At 48.7% G+C, this 23069-nt stretch overlaps 1 protein-coding gene across 1 annotated transcript in view; it reads right to left on the bottom strand.

Moving 5' to 3' along the window:
* Positions 1–5131: 5131 nt before the first annotated feature.
* The window catches only part of plg (plasminogen), a 244612-nt gene continuing 226674 nt past the window's right edge, over positions 5132–23069 (bottom strand). The window contains exons 18-19 of the mRNA XM_038803356.1: positions 14193–14338; positions 5132–5401 (exon numbers count right to left, since the gene is read on the bottom strand). Of these exons, the coding sequence (XP_038659284.1) occupies positions 5237–5401; positions 14193–14338 (311 nt within the window). The 3' untranslated portion in view covers positions 5132–5236. The remainder of the gene's footprint in view (positions 5402–14192; positions 14339–23069) is intronic.

The raw sequence follows: 23069 nt of genomic DNA on the forward strand, positions 1-23069 counted from the left end.
CGCAACTCCTGCAGTCTTAGTATCATCTGCAAACTTGCTAATCAGATCTGCTATGTTTTCTTCCAAGTCATTTATATATATTACATAGGATAGGCAATGGCAGACATTTAAAGAACACGTGGATGAACTTCAACAATTGTACATTCCTGTCTGGTGCAAGAGTAAGACAAGGAAGGTGTCTCAACCATGGCTAACAAGGGAAATCAGGGATAGTGTTAACGCCAAAGAGGAGGCATATAAATTGGCCAGAAAAAGCAGTAAGCCTGAGGACTGTGAGAAATTTTAAATTCACCAGAGGAGGACAAAGGGTCTAATTCAGAAGGAGAAAATAGAATATGAGAGTAAGCTTGCAGAAAACATAAAAACTGACTGAAGAAGCTTCTATAGATGTGTGATGAGAAAAAGACTGGTGAAGACAAATATAGGTCCCTTACAGTTAGAATCAGGTGAATTCATAATGGGCAACAAAGAGATGGCAGACCAGTTGAAAAACTACTTTGGATTTGTCGTCATTAAGGAGGACACTAATAACCTTCCGACAGAGGGTCGAGCATAAAGGAGGAACTGAAGGAAATCCTTATTAGTCAGGAAATTGTATTGGGAAAATTGATGGGATTATAACACAATAGTCCCCAGGGCGTGATGCTCTGCATCCCAGAGTACTTAAATAAGTGGCCCTAGAAATAGTGGACGCATTGGTGATCATTTTCCAGCATTCTATAGATTGTGGAAGAGTTCCAACGGAGGGAAGAGAGAAAACGAGGAATTATAGACTGTTAGCCTGACATCAGTGGTGGTGAAAATGCTGGAGTCAATTAAGGATGGAACAACTGAGTATTTGGAAAGCAGGGACAGGATCACTCTAAGTCAGCATAGATTCGGGAAAGGGAAATCATGCTTGACAAATCTTCTGGAATTTTTTGAGGCTGTAACCAGGAGAGTGGACAAGATTGAACCAGTTGATGTTGTGTATCTAGACTTTCAAAAGGCTTTTGACAAGAATCCACACAAGAGATTAGTGAGCAAAATTAAAGCTCATGGTATTGGGGTAATGTGTTGATGTGGATAGAGAACTGGTTGGCAGACCAGCTTAGTTTACCGGACATTTTGAAGGGTGCTGATTTGTTCACAGCTTCCATGTTGCTCACGGTGTTTTCTTGCAGATTCTGAAATGTGTAGCGGTGAAGTAATTTTTTTCTTTCTGATTGCTTACTCTATAGGAACATTTCTGATACCATGTGGTGATCTTTGTGAGGTTGACTTCAGGATGGAAAACATAGTGATCACAAAGACACTTGAAGTTCTTTTCATGAACTAAACTAATTTTATTTACACTAGTTGATTCAGAGTTCGACATTTATTCCTATGGTAAACAAATATTATTAAACTGCATTCACTAACACTATCTCTATATTCCAACTACAATTATATTCTATCTTACTAGCTCTACAATGCACTGTACTCCAGTCTACTCTCAACTCTCATTTGCCCTCTCTAGCTCACTCTCTCAGAAATCCAAGAGTCAGTGCAATTTATGGTATTGTCCCTTAGCCCCCTCTAGTGGCTACTTTTAACATAACATTAACATATAAGGTATAAGGGGTAGGATTCTCTGAGCCTGAGGCTAAGTGTTGACGCCGTTGGAAACGCCGTTGCGTTTCCCGACGGCATCAACAAGGCCCCAGGATCAGCAATTCTGGCCCCAACAGGGGGCCAGCAGGGCGCTGGAGTGGTTCACACCACTCCAGCTGCTGATCCGGCTGTAGAATGGGCGCCGGGGGATGTGTGCATGCGCAGTGGGTTCGGCGCGAACCCACGCATGTGCAGTTCCACCGGCGCGATTTCCGCGCATGCGCGGTGTCTCCCTTGTCCGCGCCGGCCCCGACCCAACATGGCGCAGGAGTACAGGAGCTGGCATAGAAGAAAGGAGACCGGGAGACAGCGAGGCCGGCCCGCCAATCGGTTGGTCTTGATCGCGGGCCAGGCCACATTGGAAGCCCCCTCCAGGGTCGGACCCCCCTTACTCCCCCGCAGGCCACATCCGGACCCTCCAACGGTGAGGTCCCGCCGGCTCAGAGCAGGTTAGAACGGTGCCGGCGGGACTCGTTTTTTTTTTACGGCCGCCGGAGCATCGCGGCGCCGCACCGACCATGCCGGCCCCAATGGCGTCCCGGCGATTCGCGCAGCCTGTCGGCGATTCTCCGACCTGGCGTGGGGTCGGAGAACCCTGCCCATGGTGTATAAGGTGTAAATGCTGCACATTTGTATAATGTCACAAAGGTCTCTGCCCCCACCACCCTTTCAGACAGTGAGTTCCAGACTCTGACCAACTCTCTGGGTGAAAATGTTTTTCCTCACATCTCTTCCACATCTCCTGCTCCTTACCTTAAATCTATGCCCCCTGGTCATTGATCCCTCCACCAAGGGGAAACATTTCTTCCTATCTACCCTATCTATGCCCCCCATAATTTTATACATCTCAATTATGCCCCCCCGCAATCTCCTCTACTCCAAGGAAAACAACCCCAGTCTAGCCAATCTCTCTTCTTAGCTAAAACTCTACAACTCAGGCAATATCCTGGTAAATCCCCTCTGCACCCTTTCCATTGCTATCACACCCCTCCTATAATGTGGATTAAAGAACTGCACACAATACTCTCGCTGTGGCCTAACCAACATTTTATGCAGTTCCAGCATAAGCCCCCTGCTCTTAATCTCTATGCTTTGGCTAATAAAGTCAATATACCGTATGTTTTCTTAACCACTTTATCCACCTGCCCTGCTACCCAAGGGACCAGTGTACATGCACAACGAGATCCCTCTGATCCTCGATGCTTCCCAGTGTCCTGCCGTTCATCATGTATTCCCTTGCCTTGTTTGTCCTGCCATAGTGCATCACCTCACACTTACCCAGATTGAATTTCATTTATCACATCAGTCACATCCCCAGAGTGTAGCCAGCCCTGCAGCCGCTGTTAACCTCGAAAAATGTCAGGGATCTGAAAGTGGCTGAGAATGTAAACACTCCCTGCGCGTTGCGTTTGGTGTGATCGCTGACCAGATGAACATTAATCGAGTAGAAGCTCTTGCAGTTCACATAGTTGACAGCCTCGTGCGGCAAAGTTTTGAATGCCATATGTGTGCAGTCATTGCATCCTGCATCTGTGGAAAACTAGAGATCTGCGCAAATCCCAATGATCTTGCTTCCAGGCTTGCCTGATCCCAGTCGAAATGCACAATGTTGTGTGTGAAAATGGTGTCTATGACCTCCCGGATGCACTTGTGTGTGTGGAGGCTTGCAAAATCCTGCAGAGGTCACCCGTGGAGCTCTGGAAGGAGTGACTAGCCAACAAATTGAGTGCTGCAGACTCTTTGAGCGACACTGGCAGTGGTTGCCCTCCAAGAATATGAGCCAGCGAGTTAGAAATGTAAAAGCAAATAGCAAGAGTTTCTACAGATATTTAGAAAGGAAACGAGTAACTAAAGTGAGTGTTAGTCCGATAGAGAATGAGAACGGTATTGACAAGGTGGAGATGGAAAAGATGTTTGCTCTTGTGGGTCAGTCCAGAACTAGGGGGCACTCTTTAAAAATTAGAAGTGCTCTTTTAAGGCAGAGAAGGTCTTTTTTTTCATAGGGTTGTGCTACTTTGGATCTCTCTGCCTTAGAACGCAGTGGAGATTGGAACATTGAATGTTTTTAAGGCCGAGGTAGATAGATTTTTGTTAGGCAAGCAAATCAAAGGTTATCAGGGGTAGATGGGAATGTAGAACTCAAAACACGGTGGCACAGTGGCTAGTACTGCTGCCTCACATCGCCAGGGATCCGGGTTAAATTCAGGCCTTGGGTGACTGCCTGTGGGGAGTTTGCACATTCTCCCCATGTCGGTGTGTGTTTCCTCCCACAGTCCAAAGATATTTAAAAACCTTAATAACTTTCCCATTGCGCGAGGTTGGGGCTGATACAGCTGAAGGTGATACATAGTGCACGCCTCACAAGGGCGAGGATGAGCCGGCTCTTTGAAGGGGTAGTAGATGTGAACGTTGCCGGGGGGGTGCAAATCACATTCATATGTTTTGGTCCTGTCCAAAGCTGGAGGATTACTGGAAGGAGGTTTTTAGGGTAATCTCTGAAGTAGTGCACGTGAAACTGGACCCGGGCCCTCATGAGGCCATATTCAGGGTATCGGACCAGCCAGGGTTGGAAACGGGTGCGGGGGCAGATGTTGTAGCCTTCGCCTCGTTGATCGCCCGAAGGCGGATGCTGATGGGATGGAGACCATCCTCTCCACCCTGTGCCCTGGCGTGGTGGGGGGGACCTGTTGGAATTCTTGACTCTTGAGAAGGTTAAGTTTGAACTGAGGGGAAGGATGAAGGGGTTCTACAGTTCATGGACATTATTCATTTTGCTTTTGAGAACTGGAGAACATCGAACATTAGTTGGGGGGCAGGGGAAGGTTGGGAGTAGGGGGACTGTATGTGTTAATGGTGACTATGGGTGATTCCTTTTTAAAAAAAAATTTAGAGCACCCAATTCATTTTTTCTAATTAAAGGGCAATTTAGCGTGGCCAATCCACCTAGCGTGCACATCTTTGGGTTGTGGGGGTGAAACCGACGCAAACACGGGGAAAATGTGAAAACTCCACAAGGACAGTGACCCAGAGCTGGGATCGAACCTGGGACCTCGGCACCGTGAGGGAGCACGACTAACCCACTGCGCCACCGTGCTGCCCTGACTAAGGGTGATTCCTGATTCCTGTTTGTCATTTGTTTATGTTAACATGCCGGCTAATGTTTGGGGGTTTGGTGGGAGGATGGGATCATTGTTATTGATATGGGGACTGACATTATATTCGTTACTGCTTACTGTTTATTGTAGGTGGGTGCAAATTTGGGAGAAAATGTGAAAAAGGAGGAGAATAAAAATATTTTTTAAAAAACAACTTTCCCATTGCCGATGCGTCGGCCATTGATCTGCCTCACTCTTCACATCTGGTAAAATTAGGCAGTGCCAGTAAGATTCGAACTTATGGCAGAATAATAAAATTGTCCATTTTTCTTGCCTCTCAAACAGTCTCTATCCATAAGCTCTGGTGCTTGACTAAAGTCCTCTCAATGAAATAAAAGCCAGACTTGTAATAGTGAAATAATTTAATATTTCACCTCTGGAATTTTACATTCTGATTGAAAGGAAATACATTTTTATATTTTTGACTATTACACTGAGTTATATCTTTCTTAACCATTCCTAATGGTATTTTTAATCCAGTCAATAAAAAATGAAACTCGAACATAAACTCCTGGCTTCATTCGCCTTGCGCAACCAAGGCCCCAAGATGTTACTCCTTGTAGAACATAGCTGCCTTCGGAGTTTGGACATACCAAAGGGCCTCCACTGTCACCCTAAAAAACAGCACAATGAAACGATCAATAAACGAACAGTCATAGCTTAAACCCATTACATAGCACTCATATCAGATAAATGGTTGTCAGGCATTTAACCACTGTGACCTTTGAGTTACGCTTTGTTGGAAATAAATGGCTGTTTTTTAAATGAAGAAACTTAGGTGTTAGGCCAAGTCTAATTGTTTTTAATAAAATTTTGTGATGTGGGTGTCCATGGCAAGACCGGCATTTATTGCTTCCCTGGTTGCCTGGAGAAGGTCTTTCTTATTGAGATAACTGAATGACTTCTACTTTAGTTAAGAGTCAAACTTATTGGTGTGGGCCTGGAGTCTCATTTGACTAGACTGGGTAAGGATGAAAGGTTTCCTTCCTTAAAGGATATTACTGAATCAATTGTATTTTTACAGCAACTGACTGCTTCATGGTCAACTTTTCATTTCCCGAGCTTTGAAAACTGAATTCAAACTGCTACAGAGAGATTTAAAACTTGTGTTCTCTGGAATATCAGTGACTCTGATTCCAGCTTGGTGGGCTGGATTCTCCAAAAATGGGGCTATGTCCCCACACTGGCGTAAAAAAGCTTGCGTTTCATGCCAGACTTTCCTTTAAAAAATGGAGACCTATTCATCTACCTGCAGGGGGCTGGCAGGGCCCCAGAGTGCTTCTCGCAGCTTTCGCTGCAGATACCGGCCCCCGCACTTCCGGTTCAGAGTACGCGCATGTGCCTGGCGGCGGCTTCTAGCCGCCGCGCCGAACGCGATGGCGGACACAGCTGGCGGACAAAGAAGGTCCCAACGATCTGCCCCGCGCTGCTCCATCAAACCCACCTGATCGCCGCCCCGGCCGCCAATAAGGCCTCCCCCGGTACTTGATTACCCCGCCCCTCAAGACTGCGGACTGAGTCCGCAGCGTGAGAGTCCCGACTGGCCAGACGTGGTTAGAACCACACCGTTGGGAATTCGGCCGGTCGGGATCGGAGCATCGCTGGGAGGGCCTCTGGCAATGCCCCCCTAGCCACGCTGCGTAAAACGCCGGGGAATGGAGAATCGCGGGAGCGGCGCCGGGCCAGATTCAGTCGTAAAGGTGGATTCACCTCCCCCGCGCCAAATGCGTTTTCAGCGCAGGGCTGTGGAGAATCCAGCCCGCTGTCTTCCTACCTTCCTGCTGTTAGAATAGAAACATAAGGGCAGGATTTTCAAGTCCCGCTTGCTGCCAAGATTGTCCAGTCCTGCCAAAAGTCAACGGAATTTTGGCTTGGCCGCCCATTTTTCTGCGGCAGGTCCCACCATGAGGCTGGAAAATCCCAGCCATAGAACAGGCACAACACAGAAGGAAGCCATTCAGCTTGTTGAGTCCATTGTTAGAGCAATTTAACTGGTCTCACTCCCCAACATTTTCCTGTAGCCTTGAAAAGGTTCTTTCTTCAGATTCTTATCTAATTCCCTCTTGGTGACCAAGCTGTCAACTGCTTTGGTCCGGCTCTTTGAAACTCTCTGCCGCAACCTCTCCAACGTTGCTCCATCTTTTAAAAGCTTTCGAACCAGAGACTTTCAGCGGCAGCCATGGAATGAGTGGCCACACATTTGGTGGCTCCCGCTCGCGGTGGAATTGTTGGTCCTTTTTCATCTGGTTTAAGAGGTGTTTGCTGGTGTGAAGGGTATGAGCACTGAGAAATAGTTGTGCTCCATCGGTGGGGCCAGTTTAACAAGTAGGAGGCAGTAGCCTGGCCGAGAGGTTATACGAGGTGTGACAAGAGGAAAAGGTGGCAGAGGGTTCTGGGGTGGCGTTGCCCACCCAGTGGTCTGCTGAGTAACTGGTGGACTTTCTGAATGCTGCGATCCAGCAGCAGAGGCTGGAGGCCTCAGAGGACCTGGTGAAGATAGTGGAGCCGCTTAGGGCGACTATCGAGAGAGTGCAGTAGAGGCTGGCGGCGCAAGGTCTGGCATTCCAGAGGGTGGAGGAGGCAGTGGGTGAGCATGAGGACCAGCTGGCCTCATTGGAGGCAGAGATGGTGCTTGTGTTGGAGAGCCCGAAGAGCTGGTAGGAGAAGGTGAAGGACCTGAAGAAATCGTTCTAGGAGGCAAAAACGCCAGATCGTGGGGCTGCCGGAAGGGATTGAAAGTACGCAGGCCACAGGGTATGTTGGAGAAGTTGGTGGGAAATCGATTTTTGACCCCCCCCCCCCCCCCCCCCCCCCCCCCCCCCAGGCCCCCCTCCCCCCCACCCCCCCCGGCCCCCCCTCCCCACCCCCCAAGGTGGATCGAACACAAGGTGTTGAGGAGGAGGCTGAAGGCAGGGGAGCCGACGAGGGTGATGGTGGTGCAGCTGCATAATTTTCTTAATAAGGAGAGGATACTGAGGTGGGTGAAGGAAACAAGAAAGTGCACCTGGGAAGGGAACGTGCTGAGAATTGGGTGAGGAGTTGGTCAAGTGTTTTCAATCTCCGGTTTCAATCGGATCAAGGAGGCCCTCTACAAGAAAGGAGTTAAGTTTGGGGTGTTGTATCCTGCTCGTCTGTGGGTCACGCACCAGAATTGAGGGGGGAGGAAGGGGAGGTGGGTGAGGGGGGGAGGAAGGGGAGGTGGGTGGGGGAGGGGAACGCTGACGTCGGTGGAGTTGTTTTGGCACAGTTGGTTAGCTGGAGATGACCTGAGGGTGAACAAGGCGTGAACCTGGAGGCATTCGTTAAAGACGGACTATCACTGATCGGCGAGGGGGGGGGGAGAAAGCCCCCACCCCGACCTGGTTGGTTCAGTGGAAGTTTGGGGTTTGAGTGGCCTGGTTAAAAGGCCTCGCGTTTTGACGCAGATCAGGGGTTTGAAGGCGGATGTGGTGTTTCTTCAGGAGGCGCACCTGATGTTGGGGGACCAGATGAGGCTGAGGAAGGGCTGGGTGGGGCAGGTGTTCCATTCGGGATTGGACATGAAGAAGAGCAGGGTGGTGGTGGTGATTAATAAGAGGGTGACTTTTGAGGTGGGAAGCATTGTAAATGGGGGCAGGTTTCTGATGGTGAGTGGGAAGCTGGGTGGGGATGCCGGGGGTGCGTGAATGTATATGCCCCAAATTGGGACAATGTAGATTTGCTGAGGCGGGTTTTAGCAAAGATTCCTGAGCTGGACATGCACCAGCAGATTATAGGGCATGGATTTTAATAGGGTGCGGATCCTAGGTTGGATCGGTCGTGCCCCAAGTCCCTGAACGTTTCGGCCATGGTATAGGAGCTGTTGGGGTTTATGGAATGCATGGGGGGGGCAGTCTGAAGGGCTGAGGGCAAAAGAGTTTTGTATTACTCACAAGTGCACTGGGTGTACTTGCGGATTGCTTTCTTTGTCATAGCGAAAGCGCTGTTGGCTGGGGGTTGGATCGGAGTATTCAGCGATTGTGGTCTCTGACCACGTGCAACATTGGGTGGACTTGCAGGTGGTGGAGGGTGAGGCTCAGCAGCCGCAGTGGAGGTTGGATGTGGGATTGTTGGCGGATAAGGGGGTTTGCGAAAGGGTGGTGACCATCTGGAATCATGTGCCGCAAAATAAGACAGTGAACGTTTCCAGCGCCATGGTGTGGGAAGCGTTGAAGACAGTGGTAAAGGGAGAATTTATATTGATATGGGCACACAGGGAGAGGGTGAAGCGGGCTGAGAGATTGAGGTTGGTTGAGAACATTCTGGTGCCCCTGCTAGTGGAGATGTATAATGAGTCGATGGTGAAAGGAGAGCTTTATTCAATGATGTGTCAGGCATCGTTTCCTCTGTCCCCCTCACTGGGCTTCTGGTGATATCACAACTGAGGAATAGTCCTCCTCGAATGGCAGCTGGAAAGTGGGTGTGAGCAGCTGAATCCACAGGATCGGCACAGGGGGCAACTGTGAGGTCCTTGGGCAGGGTCCTGTGAGGTGCCAGGCTGCAAGGGCACAGTGGAAGATGTGACAAAGGATGGTTTCCAGCCTCATGGCTTCTGAAGCACGGTAGCATTGTGGTTAGCACAACTGCTTCACAGCTCCAGGGTACCAGGTTCGATTCCGGCTGGGTCACTGTCTGTGCGGAGTCTGCACATCCTCCCTGTGTGTGCGTGGGTTTCCTCCGGGTGCTCCGGTTTCCTCCCACAGTCCAAAGACGTGCAGGTTCGGTGGATTGGCCATGCTAAATTGGCCATAGTGTCCAAAATTGCCCTTAGTGTTGGGTGGGGTTACTGGGTTATGGGGATGGGGTGGAAGTGTTGACCTTGGGTAGGGTGCTCTTTCCAAGAGCTGGTGCAAACTAGATGGGCCAAATGGCCTCCTTCGGCACTGTAAATTCTATGAAGACCCTCACATAGGAGAAGGACGAGTGCAGTCAGAATAAACTACCATACACAGGCTGCACTTTGAAGCCAGAGGGCATGAGAAGTGAAAGTTAATTGAATCCATAGAATCCCTACATTGCAGAAATAGGTCATTCGGCCCATCGAGTCAGCACCGACCCTCCGAAACAGCACTCTACCTAGGCCCATACTCCTGCACATACTCCTGCACAATGACCATGATCAATCCATCTAAGCTGCACATCTTTGGACTGTAGGAGGAAGCCAGAGAATCTGGAGGAAAGTTCCGCAGAAATGGGGAGAACGTGCAAACTTCTCACATGCAGTCACCCAAGGCCAAAATCAAACCCGGGTCCCTGATGCTATGAGGCAGCAGTACTAACCACTGTGCCATCGTGCTCACTATTCAAGGCCACTGATCATGAACGCCGAACTGTCAGGGATTACTGTACGGGCGTTCAAGTTGGAAGGGTTGATTAATCCACAGACCACGAGAGCTGCAGGAATGAGGGTGCCATCTAACAATGAAGTTGACAGCAAATTGCAGTATTAACATGCATTAGGTGTGCCTTGCCTGCCACAAGGGGAGCCAGTTGCCTAATCAGCTCCCACACCCTTGATGAGTCAATTGTGCCAATATAGTCAGCATTGCAATGCATGAGTGTGCCACTGATTGGTGACTTTGCTTTCTGAACATCTGACCAATCCCAGGTGCAAGATGTCATGCCTTTGGAAGCAGAGTCCCCAAGCATTGAAGCCCAAAGCTAATACCCATGACTCCATGACACAGTTATTACATGGATATGGCCCCTAATGCAAGGCATTATGGTGAAGGGGCTCATCAGTCACCTCGTTCAGGAGATGATTGGTGGCAGAATCTCATTCCCTGTGAGGTTAGAACGCAGGTTCATTGAAAAGCACCCAACTGCTCTGACTCCTCACCCTTTGGTTGGGGGGAGAAGGGGCACCTGGACTACTGAGGCTCTCAAGCTTTGAAGCCCTTCATTCAGGTGGAGTTGAGAGGGGCAAGTCGGGGGAAGAGGCTATTGTGTGACAGGGAAGGGAGTGAGGCTCATTGGAAAGGTGTTCACATAGGGGGATGTGCATGGGTGGTTGTCCCAGATGCTGAGGGGACTGTGGGTTAGGGCATTATTAGGATTCCTGATAGCTTGTTTTGTTTGAGCAGAATCTTACTGTATTTTATCATACAAAGTTTCGGTCCTGGCAAGAAAACCGGAAGAATTCTGCCAGTCAGGTGGCTGGAAAACTCACCGCATATTCAGCCCCATTCTCTCCATGAATTATGCTGCACTCATGGCCATGTGCCTCTGATACACTCACCGCCCTGGGAAAACCCAATCTCTGTAATCAGTAGGGCGCTCCTTTTAAATGCCTCCCCAACACACATTCCAAGTCCAGTTGAAGGGATGGCTGCCAGAAAGACTGCACCATGTTTTACAGAGAGAGCCCTCACCAAACCTCTGGATGGTGTCGAGCAGAAGCATGACATCCTGCACCCGCGATCGGCCAGACGTCCAGAAAGCAAGGTCACCAACCAGCCTGGGAGGCTGTTGCCTCGGTAGTGAGTGCCAGATTGCCCCATAAGAGTACAAGGCTATAGTGTCGAAAGATGAATGACCTCCTTCGTGCAGTCTGCCTCCTCATATTTCCCCTTGAAACATTGACCACACTTCTAGGGTGATCTCTCTCTCAGCCACCTCAGGGGTTCCCAGCACATTTCATGGTGCACCCCCCCTCCCATGGTCCGCCCAGTAGATAACCTATTCCTCACATCGCCGCTCCCACTCACCTCCCACGCATGCCTGACTTCATCACCATCTGACATGGCAGGACCCCTGCCGACACTCTTCCCATCTGTCTCATTGCAAGACAAACTCAAGCACAACCGGCGTGAGTGGGAATAGCCCGCCGGAGTCATGCCTGAGCTGAGAACCTAAACACCTTTGAGGAGAGCACCCTTGAGCTGGCTGGAGAGTAGTAGGACCTCACCTGTGCAGAGGGAGAGGTGGGGCAATAGACAAAATTGGGAACCGTCAACACATGCAGCCGTGGTGCAAGCTACACGTCAGTTAACTTTCTCCCATCAGCCTGCCCCTGTGATGCACTGATGCCATCTCGCTTCTCTTGCAGGTCAATCAGTTGGCCAGCCCAAACCATCCTCGCACCCTCTGGACACCATAGACTTGAGCAGCTCTGAGAGAGACATCTCGGAGACAAGCATCAAGGAGGAAATATGGGAAAATTCTGCCCTTAATTCACACCAAGACCCAATGACCCATCCTTGCTCCCTAACCTATGTCGGTTCCTCATCCGGATTTTCAAGACAGAGATTAACAGACTGATATTTCTGTTTCTGCTCCCCTTGTCCAGTCTCTTTTATTCAATGTTATTGAATCTTCCAATGCCCCCTGTCAGCATAACCAGATCCTTTTCACCATGAATGCAAGTCTCTCTACATCTTCATCGCCCACAAGGTTGGTCTGAGAGTTCGCTCCTTGAACATTGATCCCAAAAGTTCCCATCCATCCCCACCCTCCTCCACCCGGCTGAACTCTATCTCACATTGAACAACTTCTATCTTGGCTCCTCTCGCTTTCTCCAAATAAGTGGTGTTACTATGGGAACACATGCATGTTATGTTACCTTTTTGTAGGATAAATTGACTATTATTATTCCAGCCTACTAAGGTTTCCCGTATTAATGACTCTCTGAGTGTCGCTTCCTTCTCTTGCCCCAAGCTGGAAAATTTAATGAGATTTGCTTCAAATTTCCAACGCGCTCACACCTTCAAATTGTCTAGCCCCAACTTTTCCCTTCTCCTTCTTGATTCCTAATTTCTGGGAACATTATAAGCCCATTGACTCACACCCCCTTCCAATAAGGTTCCTATTCCATTCTCCCAGACTCTGTTTCCATCATATTTATTTATTAATGCCACTTTATGCACCAGTGCTTGCAATATGACTTCATTTTTCCTCCGTGAAGGATTCCCCTCCTATGGTTGTTGATGGGCAATCAAATGTATCTAATTTTATGCCCTTCTGCTTTTGCCCCTTTCCCTCATTCCCTGAACCTGAACCATGATAGAGTTCCCCTTGTTCTCACTCACTACCTCATTAGCCTCCACAAACAACAGATCATCCTCTGCCATCTATATCACCTCCAGCACAATGTTTGCATCAAATGCATCTTTCCCTTCTATCCCTGGCTAAAAAGACTGTTTCCTCTGCAAGGTACTCAGCTCATGCTGCAACCCCTTGTACATTGCAGAAGTCAAGCACAGCTTCAGCAATCACTTTGCTGAAGACTTCCATTCTGTCTTCAAGCAAGATCCAAAGCTTCCCTTTTAATTCTCTGCCCCGACTCCAATCTGACCTCTCTGTCCTTGGCCTTCACTGTTCCAATGATGAATTGCACCTCATCTTTCAATTAGGCACTTTACAACCAATGAACTCAACAATGAGTTTAACAATTTCAGATTTTAACCACTGCTCCTACTTTTTTCAGACAGCACACGCTGATAATGCTTCTGCTGTACAGCTCCGGAACCACCTTTTGGTCTTTTTTCTGTCCCGTTATCACCTTTTTTGCCGTGCACAATCATCCCACTTGTCACTGGGTCTTCTCACCTTCCACCCCATTGTGAGTCGTCCTTTGGCTCTTTCTTTCACTCCCTCCTATCCCTAAAACCTGATGTGGAGTTGCCAGCGTTGGATTGGGGTGAGCACAGTAAGAAGTCTTACAACACCAGGTTAAAGTCCAACATGTTTGTTTCAAACACTAGCTTTCGGATCACTGCTCCTTCCTCAAGTGAGGAAAACCTGTTACATCTCTCGTTTTTCCCAACCCTGGTGTTAGGTTACAGACCTGAAACATTAACTCTGTTTCTCTCTCTAAAGATGTGGCCAGAACTGCTGAGCACTTCCAGAATTTTCAACTTATATTTCAGCTTTCCAGCACCTGCTGGATTTTGCATTTGCTGTTTTGTTAGATAAGAATATCAAAGGATTATGGATCAAAGATGGGTAAAGATACGAGGTACAAATCAGTTGTGATTGACCCTTATGGGGCATAACCAGGCTCCGGGGGCTTCTTCCTGTTCCTTTGTTTCCAAGTTTCTTTTTTTTTGAAATTTTTAAATTGGTTTTTCTCTTATTTATAAACAGTTGTTGTGCGTATACATTATATTTTTCTTCCCCATGCTAATTTACTTTATTGGACAGAGGTTTCTATGCTGCAGATCAGGAGATGAACATTGTTTAAGGTGCTATGAAAATGCAAGTTGTTGTTGATTTCTGGACATTCACTTTTTTTTTCATTTATCTCATTAGCTTTTAGGAACCAGAGGTGAATTAGTTGTCTCACTTGATTTATTAAATTGCAAGCTAATATCTCATTGCTGCAACTGACCTTCACATTTGTTACTTTCAACCATTCTCTCCTTTCTATCAAGCTGAATGTTTACACACCTGGCAGCTGTCTGCAGAACCTTCGATGTTTCCTGCACACAGTTCGCTGTTTTTCACTCTTCCGTTCAAATATTCAGGGCGATTGCAAACTTTATTTTCTATCACTGGAAAACCTGCTTCTTTTAAAAGCCCGTCACCTCCAGTGCCTGAAAGAAAATGGATATATGAAAAATTTAATGTACAGAAATCAACAAAAACTTTCATTTATATAGTACCTTTAACATTGTTCAATATTCCCAGGCACTTCATAGGAGCATTATCAAATAAAGTTGGACACCAAGACACACAAATCAGGATAGAGTCAGAAAAAGCTTGGTTAAAGCGCTTTAATAATAATAATCTTTATTGTCACAAGTAGGCTTACATTAACACTGCAATGAAGTTACTGTGAAAAACCCTAGTTGCCACATTCCGGCGCCTGTTCGGATACACTGAGGGAGAATTCAGAATGTCCAAATTACCTAACAGCACGTCTCTCGGGACTAGTGGGGAGGAAACCGGAGCACCCAGAGGAAACCGACGCAGACATGGGGAGAACATGCAGACTCCGCACAGACAGTGACCCAAGTGGGAATCGAATCTATGAAGCAACAATGCTGACCACTGTGCCACCGTACTGCCCTTGACTTCAAAGCGTGAATTAATTGTGAAGAGAGAGAATTAAAAGAGGCTTAAGGATCTGATTCTGAGCTGAAAGTACAGGCAGCCGAATGCATAGCCATCAATCACAGAATCACAGAATAATACAGTGCAAAAGAAGCCATTCGGCCCATCGAGTCTGCACCGACGTATGAAAAACATCTGACCTGCCTACCTAATCCCATTTGCCAGCACTTGACCCATAACCTTGAATGTTATGCCGTGCCAAAGTGCTCATCCAGGTACGCTTCTTTGAGGATGTTTTTATTAGAGTTTTTCATTTTATACAAAACAAAATAAACAAATCTGTACAAACCAAATACAATTTACAAAAACCAAACATTGAAAATAACCCCCAAACCTCCTTACCCCAACCCCTCCCTTTTTCATATAGAATTTTAAAAATTGTTTTTTCATTCTCGTACATAGCAATGTCATATAATGACACATATATTACAAAGTGGTAAATCAACCCTGGTCGGCTGCACTTATTTACAAACTTCCAATGGGGGTTGATGCCCCCCCCCCCAACCACAGGATGTGATTGGCATATGTGCCTCCCTATTTTCTCCCCCCTTCCTATCCCCCCCCCCCCCCTTTCCTCTTTCGTTGGTCTTATGGTCTCTCTGTGGGCTCCCCCTCCCCTTTGCTCTGTTGGTTGTTGGCTACAAACAGGTCCTGGCATAAGTTGGTGAATGGCCTCCAAGTCTTGTGGAAGCCATCACTGACTCATAGATGGCGATGGTGGAACAATGAAAACTGCCTCACTTTTTTTAAGGACTGTCCTTATTTCCCTTCATAAAACACTCAAATTTATACATGCAGGGAAATGTTAAGTTAATGGTTTGGGATTTTCTGCTCATGCTCTGTACCTTTTTCATTGAGGGACCAACATATCCACCCACCACAAAGCCTTGATCCCAGTCCTTCTAGCCTGAGGGGCCATTTCATAACTGCAGCTTCAACAGGTTAACACACTTCAATCAAATTCCTGCATGTGTTGTTTTAAGCTGTTAACCCAAGTCACTTAATGATTCAGTTAAAATAACACAGACAGGAATCTAATACAAATCATTTGCCAACATGCTGAAAATAAGGTGCACAGATGAATTTCAGCCCCGAGATTGTTAACTTGAGAGCTGTGCTAATCGAGCTACAGGATATATATCCATGACAATTGAAATTTACAGGGCAAGGTAAATGCACAGATAATCAATTCATTGGATGCTCAATATTGGTTGGCATGTTCCAGGTCTGGGGATTTTATCTGTGGAATGTAATTGTCTGGGATTGAATAAAGTGGATTGGGGAGGGGGGCGGTTATCTCAGATTTTTTTTCGGGGGGTTATCTCTGATTTTAGAAATATTCAGAAGATGGCACCGAAGTGAGGCGACTCTCTGCGAGCTCTCCCCAACAGATCCACTTCCATCTACACCAGTGGTTCTCAACCGGGGTCCACATGGACCCTGGGGGTCCATGTAACATTACTGGGGGTCCACACAAAAAAAATACCGAATTGGGGGTCCACGGTGAGATTTTAGTGGTCCATAGAGCAATTCTACTTCAGAACAATTGTTATTACTGAGAATAAATTTTTTACAGTAATCTACGCCATATTAAAATACTAAAAGTAGAAATATTCATGTAGCTATGAATTTTTTATGGCAATCAAGTAGAAGAAAAAAACTTTACATTTGACAGTGTCGTAAATTTAAAGTTACCTAGAACAAACGGAGGTGAAAATCACCCATCTTTTCTCAGGTAGCAGGCAGCGACCTTAGATGTTTGTTTTCATGATGAATATTCACCTTTCTCTCTCTCTCTCTCGCACTGACAAAGGTCAAAGAGAGATTATAATCTATCTAATTTACCTTGAGGGCTGAAGGGGTTTAGAACCAAAAAGCTGCAGTTGCTGTGGCCCGAATTGTCCCACTAATCTCCCTTGGGATTCATAAACTTATGGGTGAAGAGAATATGCCTTGCTTTGCCTGGAACGCAGTTTTCATATGTTTAATAAAGTTCATAGTTCGATTCAAACTATTTTTCTTTCAGATTTTTCATCCTAACTCAAGTTATGAATAACATTTCTTTACAGGAGACCCTCGTTGAATTACAAAGTGATGAAATATTGCACGCAAAATTCAAAGATGGGAAGCATAATATATGGAAAACAAATGACACTGCTAAAAAGTACCCACTACTCTGGGATAAAGCACAGCTCTACGTTATAGCTTTTCCATAAACTTACCTTGTTGAATCAGGATTTAGTCGTGTTTTTCACTTATTATCAAAAGCTCGTAATAGACTCGACATTGTGAAAAAGGGTGATCTTCGACTATCATTGACCTCGATGGAGCCGAATATAAAAAAACTCGCTGAGCAGCATCAACCGCAGGGATCTCATTGAATAAATCTGCATTTTTTCTTAATTACTCACTATGGGGGTCCACAAAAAAAAAATTAAGAGGAAAAAGGGTCCATGGGTTAAAAAAGGTTGAGAACCCCTGATCTACACCTTCCACTGCCTGGGGAAAGCGGGCAGCATAATCAAGGATCCCTCCCACCCGGCTTACTCACTCTTCCAACTTCTTCCATCGGGCAGGAGATACAGAAGTCTGGGAACACACACAGACTCAAAGACATCTTCTTCCCCGCTGTTACCAGACTCCTACATGACCCTCTTATGGACTGACCTCATTAACACTACACCCTGTATGCTTCATCCGATACAGGTGCTTATGTAGTGATGCGCGATCAATAACCACTGAAACGAGAAAGTAGTCCGAATTGAAGGCTTTAATCAACAAGATCTTTCCCCAGCAGCTTGAGTACAGAAAGAAGGCCGGCTGCTAGGAAACACGGGTTCTTATACCCCGCCTCACTAGGCGGAGCTACCTTACGTTCCGACCAATGAAATGCAAACACTTGGGCCAATGAGCAGCGAGCCTTCTCCACCAATGGTAGCTCACACTCCCAGGTACCGTAGTATCTCTAGTCATACTACCACATTCACCCCTTGTTGAGAAAGAACCAGGGCGGGGGGGGGGAGGGAGACTGCTTGGGCGTCCAGCCATGACTGATAGTCCGGTGCAGGTGGGATAATTTACTGGCAGTATGATTAGTGATATGGGACTATACCTCTCTTGAACGGCGGCTGCCCACTGGCCCGTAACTACGTACAGAGTCAGGAATTGTATTATCAACATGGCGCAATGGCCCGTAACTATTTACAGAGACAGAAAAAAAATACATTAAGAGTTCACATCGACTCGATCAGACGATCGGGGGCCGTGGACATCCTCTGCGACCGACGGAGCTTCGGTGGAGATGTTGATGGAGATACGGGCATCCATGACTCCGGGAGCGATGATCCGGTCCTTGTGGAGGTTTCAACACCCATAGACGGCGCTGGTGGGGGCTGGGCCGGGGGGGCCTTGATTTTCAGAAGTGCAGAGTAGAGACTGGATGGAGTGGAGGGCTTCTGGGAGGACCTCCTGCCAGTGGGAGACTGGGAGATTTCTGGACCGTAGGGCCAGTAGAACGGTTTTCCAGACTGTACCGTTCTCCCTCTCGACCTGTCCATTATCCCGGGGGTTATAACTGGTCGTCCTACTTGAGGCAATGCCCTTGCTGAGCAGGAATTGATGCAGTTCGTCACTCATGAAGGAGGACGCCCTATTACTGTGTATGTAGACGGGGAATCCGATAGGGAGAAAATGGTGTGGAGGGCTTTAATGATGGTGATTGTGGTCATGTCGGGGCAGGGGATGGCAAACGGGAAACGGGAGTACTGTCAATCACGTTGAGGAAGTACGTGTTGCAGTTGGTAGAGGGGAGGGGACCTTTGAAGTCCATGCTGAGGCATTCAAAGGGACGGGAAGCCTTTATCAGATGCACTTTTTCGGGGCGGTAGAAGTGTGGCTTGCATTCCGCGTAGATGGGGCAGTTTCTGGTGACTGTCCTGACCTCCTCGATGGAGTAGGGCAGGTTGCGGGTCTTCACGAAATGGAAGAAGCGGGTGACCCCTGGGTGGCAGAGGTCCTCGTGGAGGGCTTGGAGGCAGTCCACTTGTGCGTTGGCACAGGTGCCGCGGGACAGGACATTGGGAGGCTCGTTTAGCTTCCCAGGACGATGCAAGATGTCATAATTGTAGGTGGATAACTCGATCCTCCATCTCAAGATCTTGTCGTTTTTTATCTTGCCCCGCTGTGCATTGTCAAACATGAAGGCCACCGACCGTTTGTCTGTGAGGAGGGTAAACCTCCTGCCGGCCAGGTAATGCCTCCAATGTCGCACAGCTTCTACTATGGCCTGTGCTTCCTTCTTGACCGAGGAGTGGCGGATTTTGGAAGCATGGAGGGTGTGCGAGAAGGCTACGGGTCTGCCCGCTTGGTTGAGGGTGGCTGCCAGAGCTACGTAAGACGCGTTGCTCTCGACCTGGAAGGGGAGGGACTCGTCGATGGCACGCATCATGGCCTTTGCGATATCCGCTTTGATGCGGCTGAAGGCCTGTCGGGCCTCCGTCAACAGGGGGAAAGTGGTAGTTTGTATGAGGGGACGGGCTTTGTCGGCGTAGTTGGGGACCCACTGAACGCAATAAGAGAAAAACCCGAGGCAGCGCTTCAGGGCCTTGGAGCAGTGAGGGAGGGGGAGCTCCATCAGGGGGCGCATGCGTTCCAGGTCGGGGCCTATCACTCCATTTCGCACTACGTAGCCGAGGATGGCTAAGCGGTCGGTGCTGAACACGCATTTTTCTTTGTTATAGGTCAAATTCAGGAGTTTTGCAGTTTGGAGGAATTTTCGGAGGTTGCTGTGGTCCTGCTGATCGTGGCCGCAGATGGTGACATTATCGAAATACGAGAAGGTTGCCCGTAAACCATATCAGTCGACCATTCGGTCCATCTCTCGTTGGAAGACCGTGACCCCGTTTGTGACACCGAAGGGAACCCTTAAAAAGTGGTAGAGCCGCCCATCCGCCTCGAACGCAGTGTACTTGCGATCGCTCGCGCCGATGGGGAGCTGGTGGTAGGCCGACTTCAGGTCTACCATGGAGAAGACCTTGTACTGTGCGATCCTGTTGACCAGGTTGGATATACGGGGAGAGGGTACGCGTCCAGCTGCGTAAACCTGTTGATGGTCTGACTGTAGTCTATGACCATACTATTCTTTACCCCGGTCGTTACCACCAGAACTTGTGCTCATCAGGGGCTGTTACTAGCCTCGATGACCCCTTCCTTCATAAGCCGGTGGACCTCGGACCTGATGAAGACCCGGTCCTGGGCACTGTATCGTCTACTCCTGGTGGCAACAGGTTTGCAGTCCGGGGTGAGGTTTGCAAACAAGGACGGGGGATCGACCTTGAGGGTCACAAGGCTGCAGACAGTGAGGTGAGGTATAGGGCCGTCGAATTTAAATGTTAGGCACTGGAGGTTACACTAGAAGTCTAACCCCAGGAGTGCGGCCGTGCAGAGGTGGGGGAGGACGTAGAGCGTGTAATTTTTAAGCTCCCTCCCCTGAACCGTGAGGTCCGCTATACAATACCCCGTGATTTCAACCGAATGAGAGCCAGAGGCCAGGGCAATTTTCTGCTTTACGGGATAGACAGGAAGAGCACAGCATCTTACCGTGGCAGGGTGTATGAAACTCTCCGTACTCCCAGAGTCCAGCAGGCAAGTGGTTTTGTGCCCGTTGAGTAGGACCTCCGTCGTCGCCGTAGAGAGGGGGCGGGGTCGAGACTGGCCAAGGTGACTGAAGCGAGTCGTGGCAGAAGATCGGAGTCGTCATCGGGCAGTGCGTAGTCACCCACGCCGGGGTCCTCCGTGCCAATCCAGGATGGCGGCGCCCACTGGTCGCACATGGCGGGGGATGGACAAAATGGCGGTGCCCGTCCCCAGCACGTGGCATCGGAAACACAATATGGCGGCACCCGGAGACCGCACGTGGCATTGGGGGATGGGGACAGAGAAGTTCGTGGGCCACACGGGACCCTTGGAGAGAGACGGGGTGATGTCCCACAGTCGCTGCCCGGGACCGCAGCGACCGCCTTGGCCTGGTAAACGGACAGAAAATGGCCCTTATTACCGCAACCCTTGCACGTTGCTGATCAGGCTCGGCAACGCTGTCAGGGGTATTTTGCCTGTCCACAAAAATAGCAACGGGGCCCAGCGGGGTTTCCAGGGCGTCTTGCAGCGCAGGCCTGAGGCGATTCAGAATCCGTAGGGGAAGTGGAAGCTGAATTCCACGCTCCCCAGGGGGCCGCCGTGTGGTCGGGGGCATATGAACGGGCGTTTCTGTTCGCAACATCTAGAGAGTTTGCGAGGGCCCGTGCCTCCGTGAGGCTCAAAGTTTCCCTTTCTAACAGTCTCTGGCGGATTTGTGGCGACTGCATACCCGCAACAAAGGCATCTCGGATTAAGAGTTTGGTGCGCTCAGAAACTTGCGGGCAGCCGCAGTTCCTCCCCAGTACAAGGAGCGCACGGTAAAAATCGTCTAACGACTCACCAGGGATCTGCTGCCTCGTAGCCAGCAAGTGCCGAGCGTAAACTTGATTTACCGGCCGGATGAAGTGTCCTTTAAGCAGTTCCATGGCGGAGTTGTAGTCGGCCGTGTCCTCGATCAGCGTGTAGATGGCGGTGCCGACGCACGAGTGGAGGATGTGTAGCTTTCCGCCGTGCTGAGGTAACTATTAAAACAAGCTAGCCAATGCTTGAATGTAGCTGCTGTGTTAGCTGCGTGGGGGCTGAGTCGCAGACACTCCGGCTTGATATGGAGCTCCATCCTATAAAATCTTGTTGATTAAATTGATGCACGATCAATAACCACTGAAACGAGGAAGTAGTCCGAATTGAAGGCTTTAATCAACAAGGTGTTTCCCCAGCAGCTCGAGTACAGAAAGAAGGCCGGCTGCTAGGAAACACGGGTTCTTATACCCCGCCTCAATGGGCGGAGCTACCTTATGCTCCGACCAATGAAATGCAAACACTTGGGCCGATGAGCAGCGAGCCTTCTCCACCAATGGTAGCTCACACTCCCAGGTATCGTAGTACCTCTAGTCATACTACCACATGTAGTTACATTGTATACCTTGTGATGCCCTATTATGTATTTTCTTTTATTCCATTTTCTTCCCATATACTTAATGATCTGTTGTGCTGCTGGCAGAAAAATACTTTTCACTGTACCCCATACACGTGACAATAAACAAATCCAATGCAATTTTTTTTCTGAGTTGGTGTCAGAGAATTAGATCAGAGGACATGTGCATATTTGCGGGGCTCCGGTGCTGGCACGGAGGGCGGGACGTGGGCCGGCGGCAAGAACACCTGATGTTGTCCGCGCGCACCTTCCACAGCGTATTGTCATGGCGATCAGGACCGGCACGAGGCAGCAGGGATGGACAAAGATTGACAGCCGCAAGAATTGGGCGGCGCTTGAAACTACGTCCACCAGACCTGCGTATGGCACGAGAGGGAGCGAGCCCACGTGAGAGTTTTTGAAGCGCCAACCGTCACCGCGGCCGAAGGGTGGTTCGCAAGCCCTGTTTCGCGCGCGTGGAGCGCGGCGAGCTCCGCCAGGAGCTGCAGGCGGAGCTGGCGGCGGAAGGTTGCTCGTCCCTGGGCAACTGGGGCTCAGAGAACCCCCCTCCTGTGGGGGAGCCGTCCATATGGCGGCGTGGCTGGAAGTTGAGGCTTCGGAAAGCCCCGGAGCAGTCAGTGGTGCTGTTCTCAGAGTCGCCGAGAGAGCGTGCAGGCCTATGAAGCTAGTGGGACCCAGTCTTGGGCGAAGAGATTGGGCAGTGGGGAGGCGAGCAGTCAGAATTGGAGCTTTTGTTGAGGGAAAGTCAGAGGATAGACTGATGGAAGAAAGGAGCTGAAATCCCTTCAGAGGAAGGCCGAGTTTTAAAAGATTTTGGAGACCCACAGTAATCACTCTTATGGCATTGTAGATGGTAAGTGCCAGCCTGCCCAATTCCCAAGTTGCCACGACAGTTTGCAATTTGTATATTATAAGGATTTATCTTCAGTCAAGATCAGCACTTCTCGGGTCACTTATGGTGATTTTAACTATTAATGTTCAACATTTATTAAAATTTTAAAAAAATGTAAAGCACAGGAATTTTCACAATTAACAGCACTTCTGTGAACATTTCCTAAAATATTTTGGCTTGAAGGTAATGCAGGTAAGGTAATGCATTTTGGAAGGTCTAATGCAGGTAGGGAAATATGCAGTGAATGGGA

Source organism: Scyliorhinus canicula, chromosome 1 (assembly GCF_902713615.1).
Source record: "Scyliorhinus canicula chromosome 1, sScyCan1.1, whole genome shotgun sequence".
Classification (NCBI taxonomy): domain Eukaryota; kingdom Metazoa; phylum Chordata; class Chondrichthyes; order Carcharhiniformes; family Scyliorhinidae; genus Scyliorhinus; species Scyliorhinus canicula.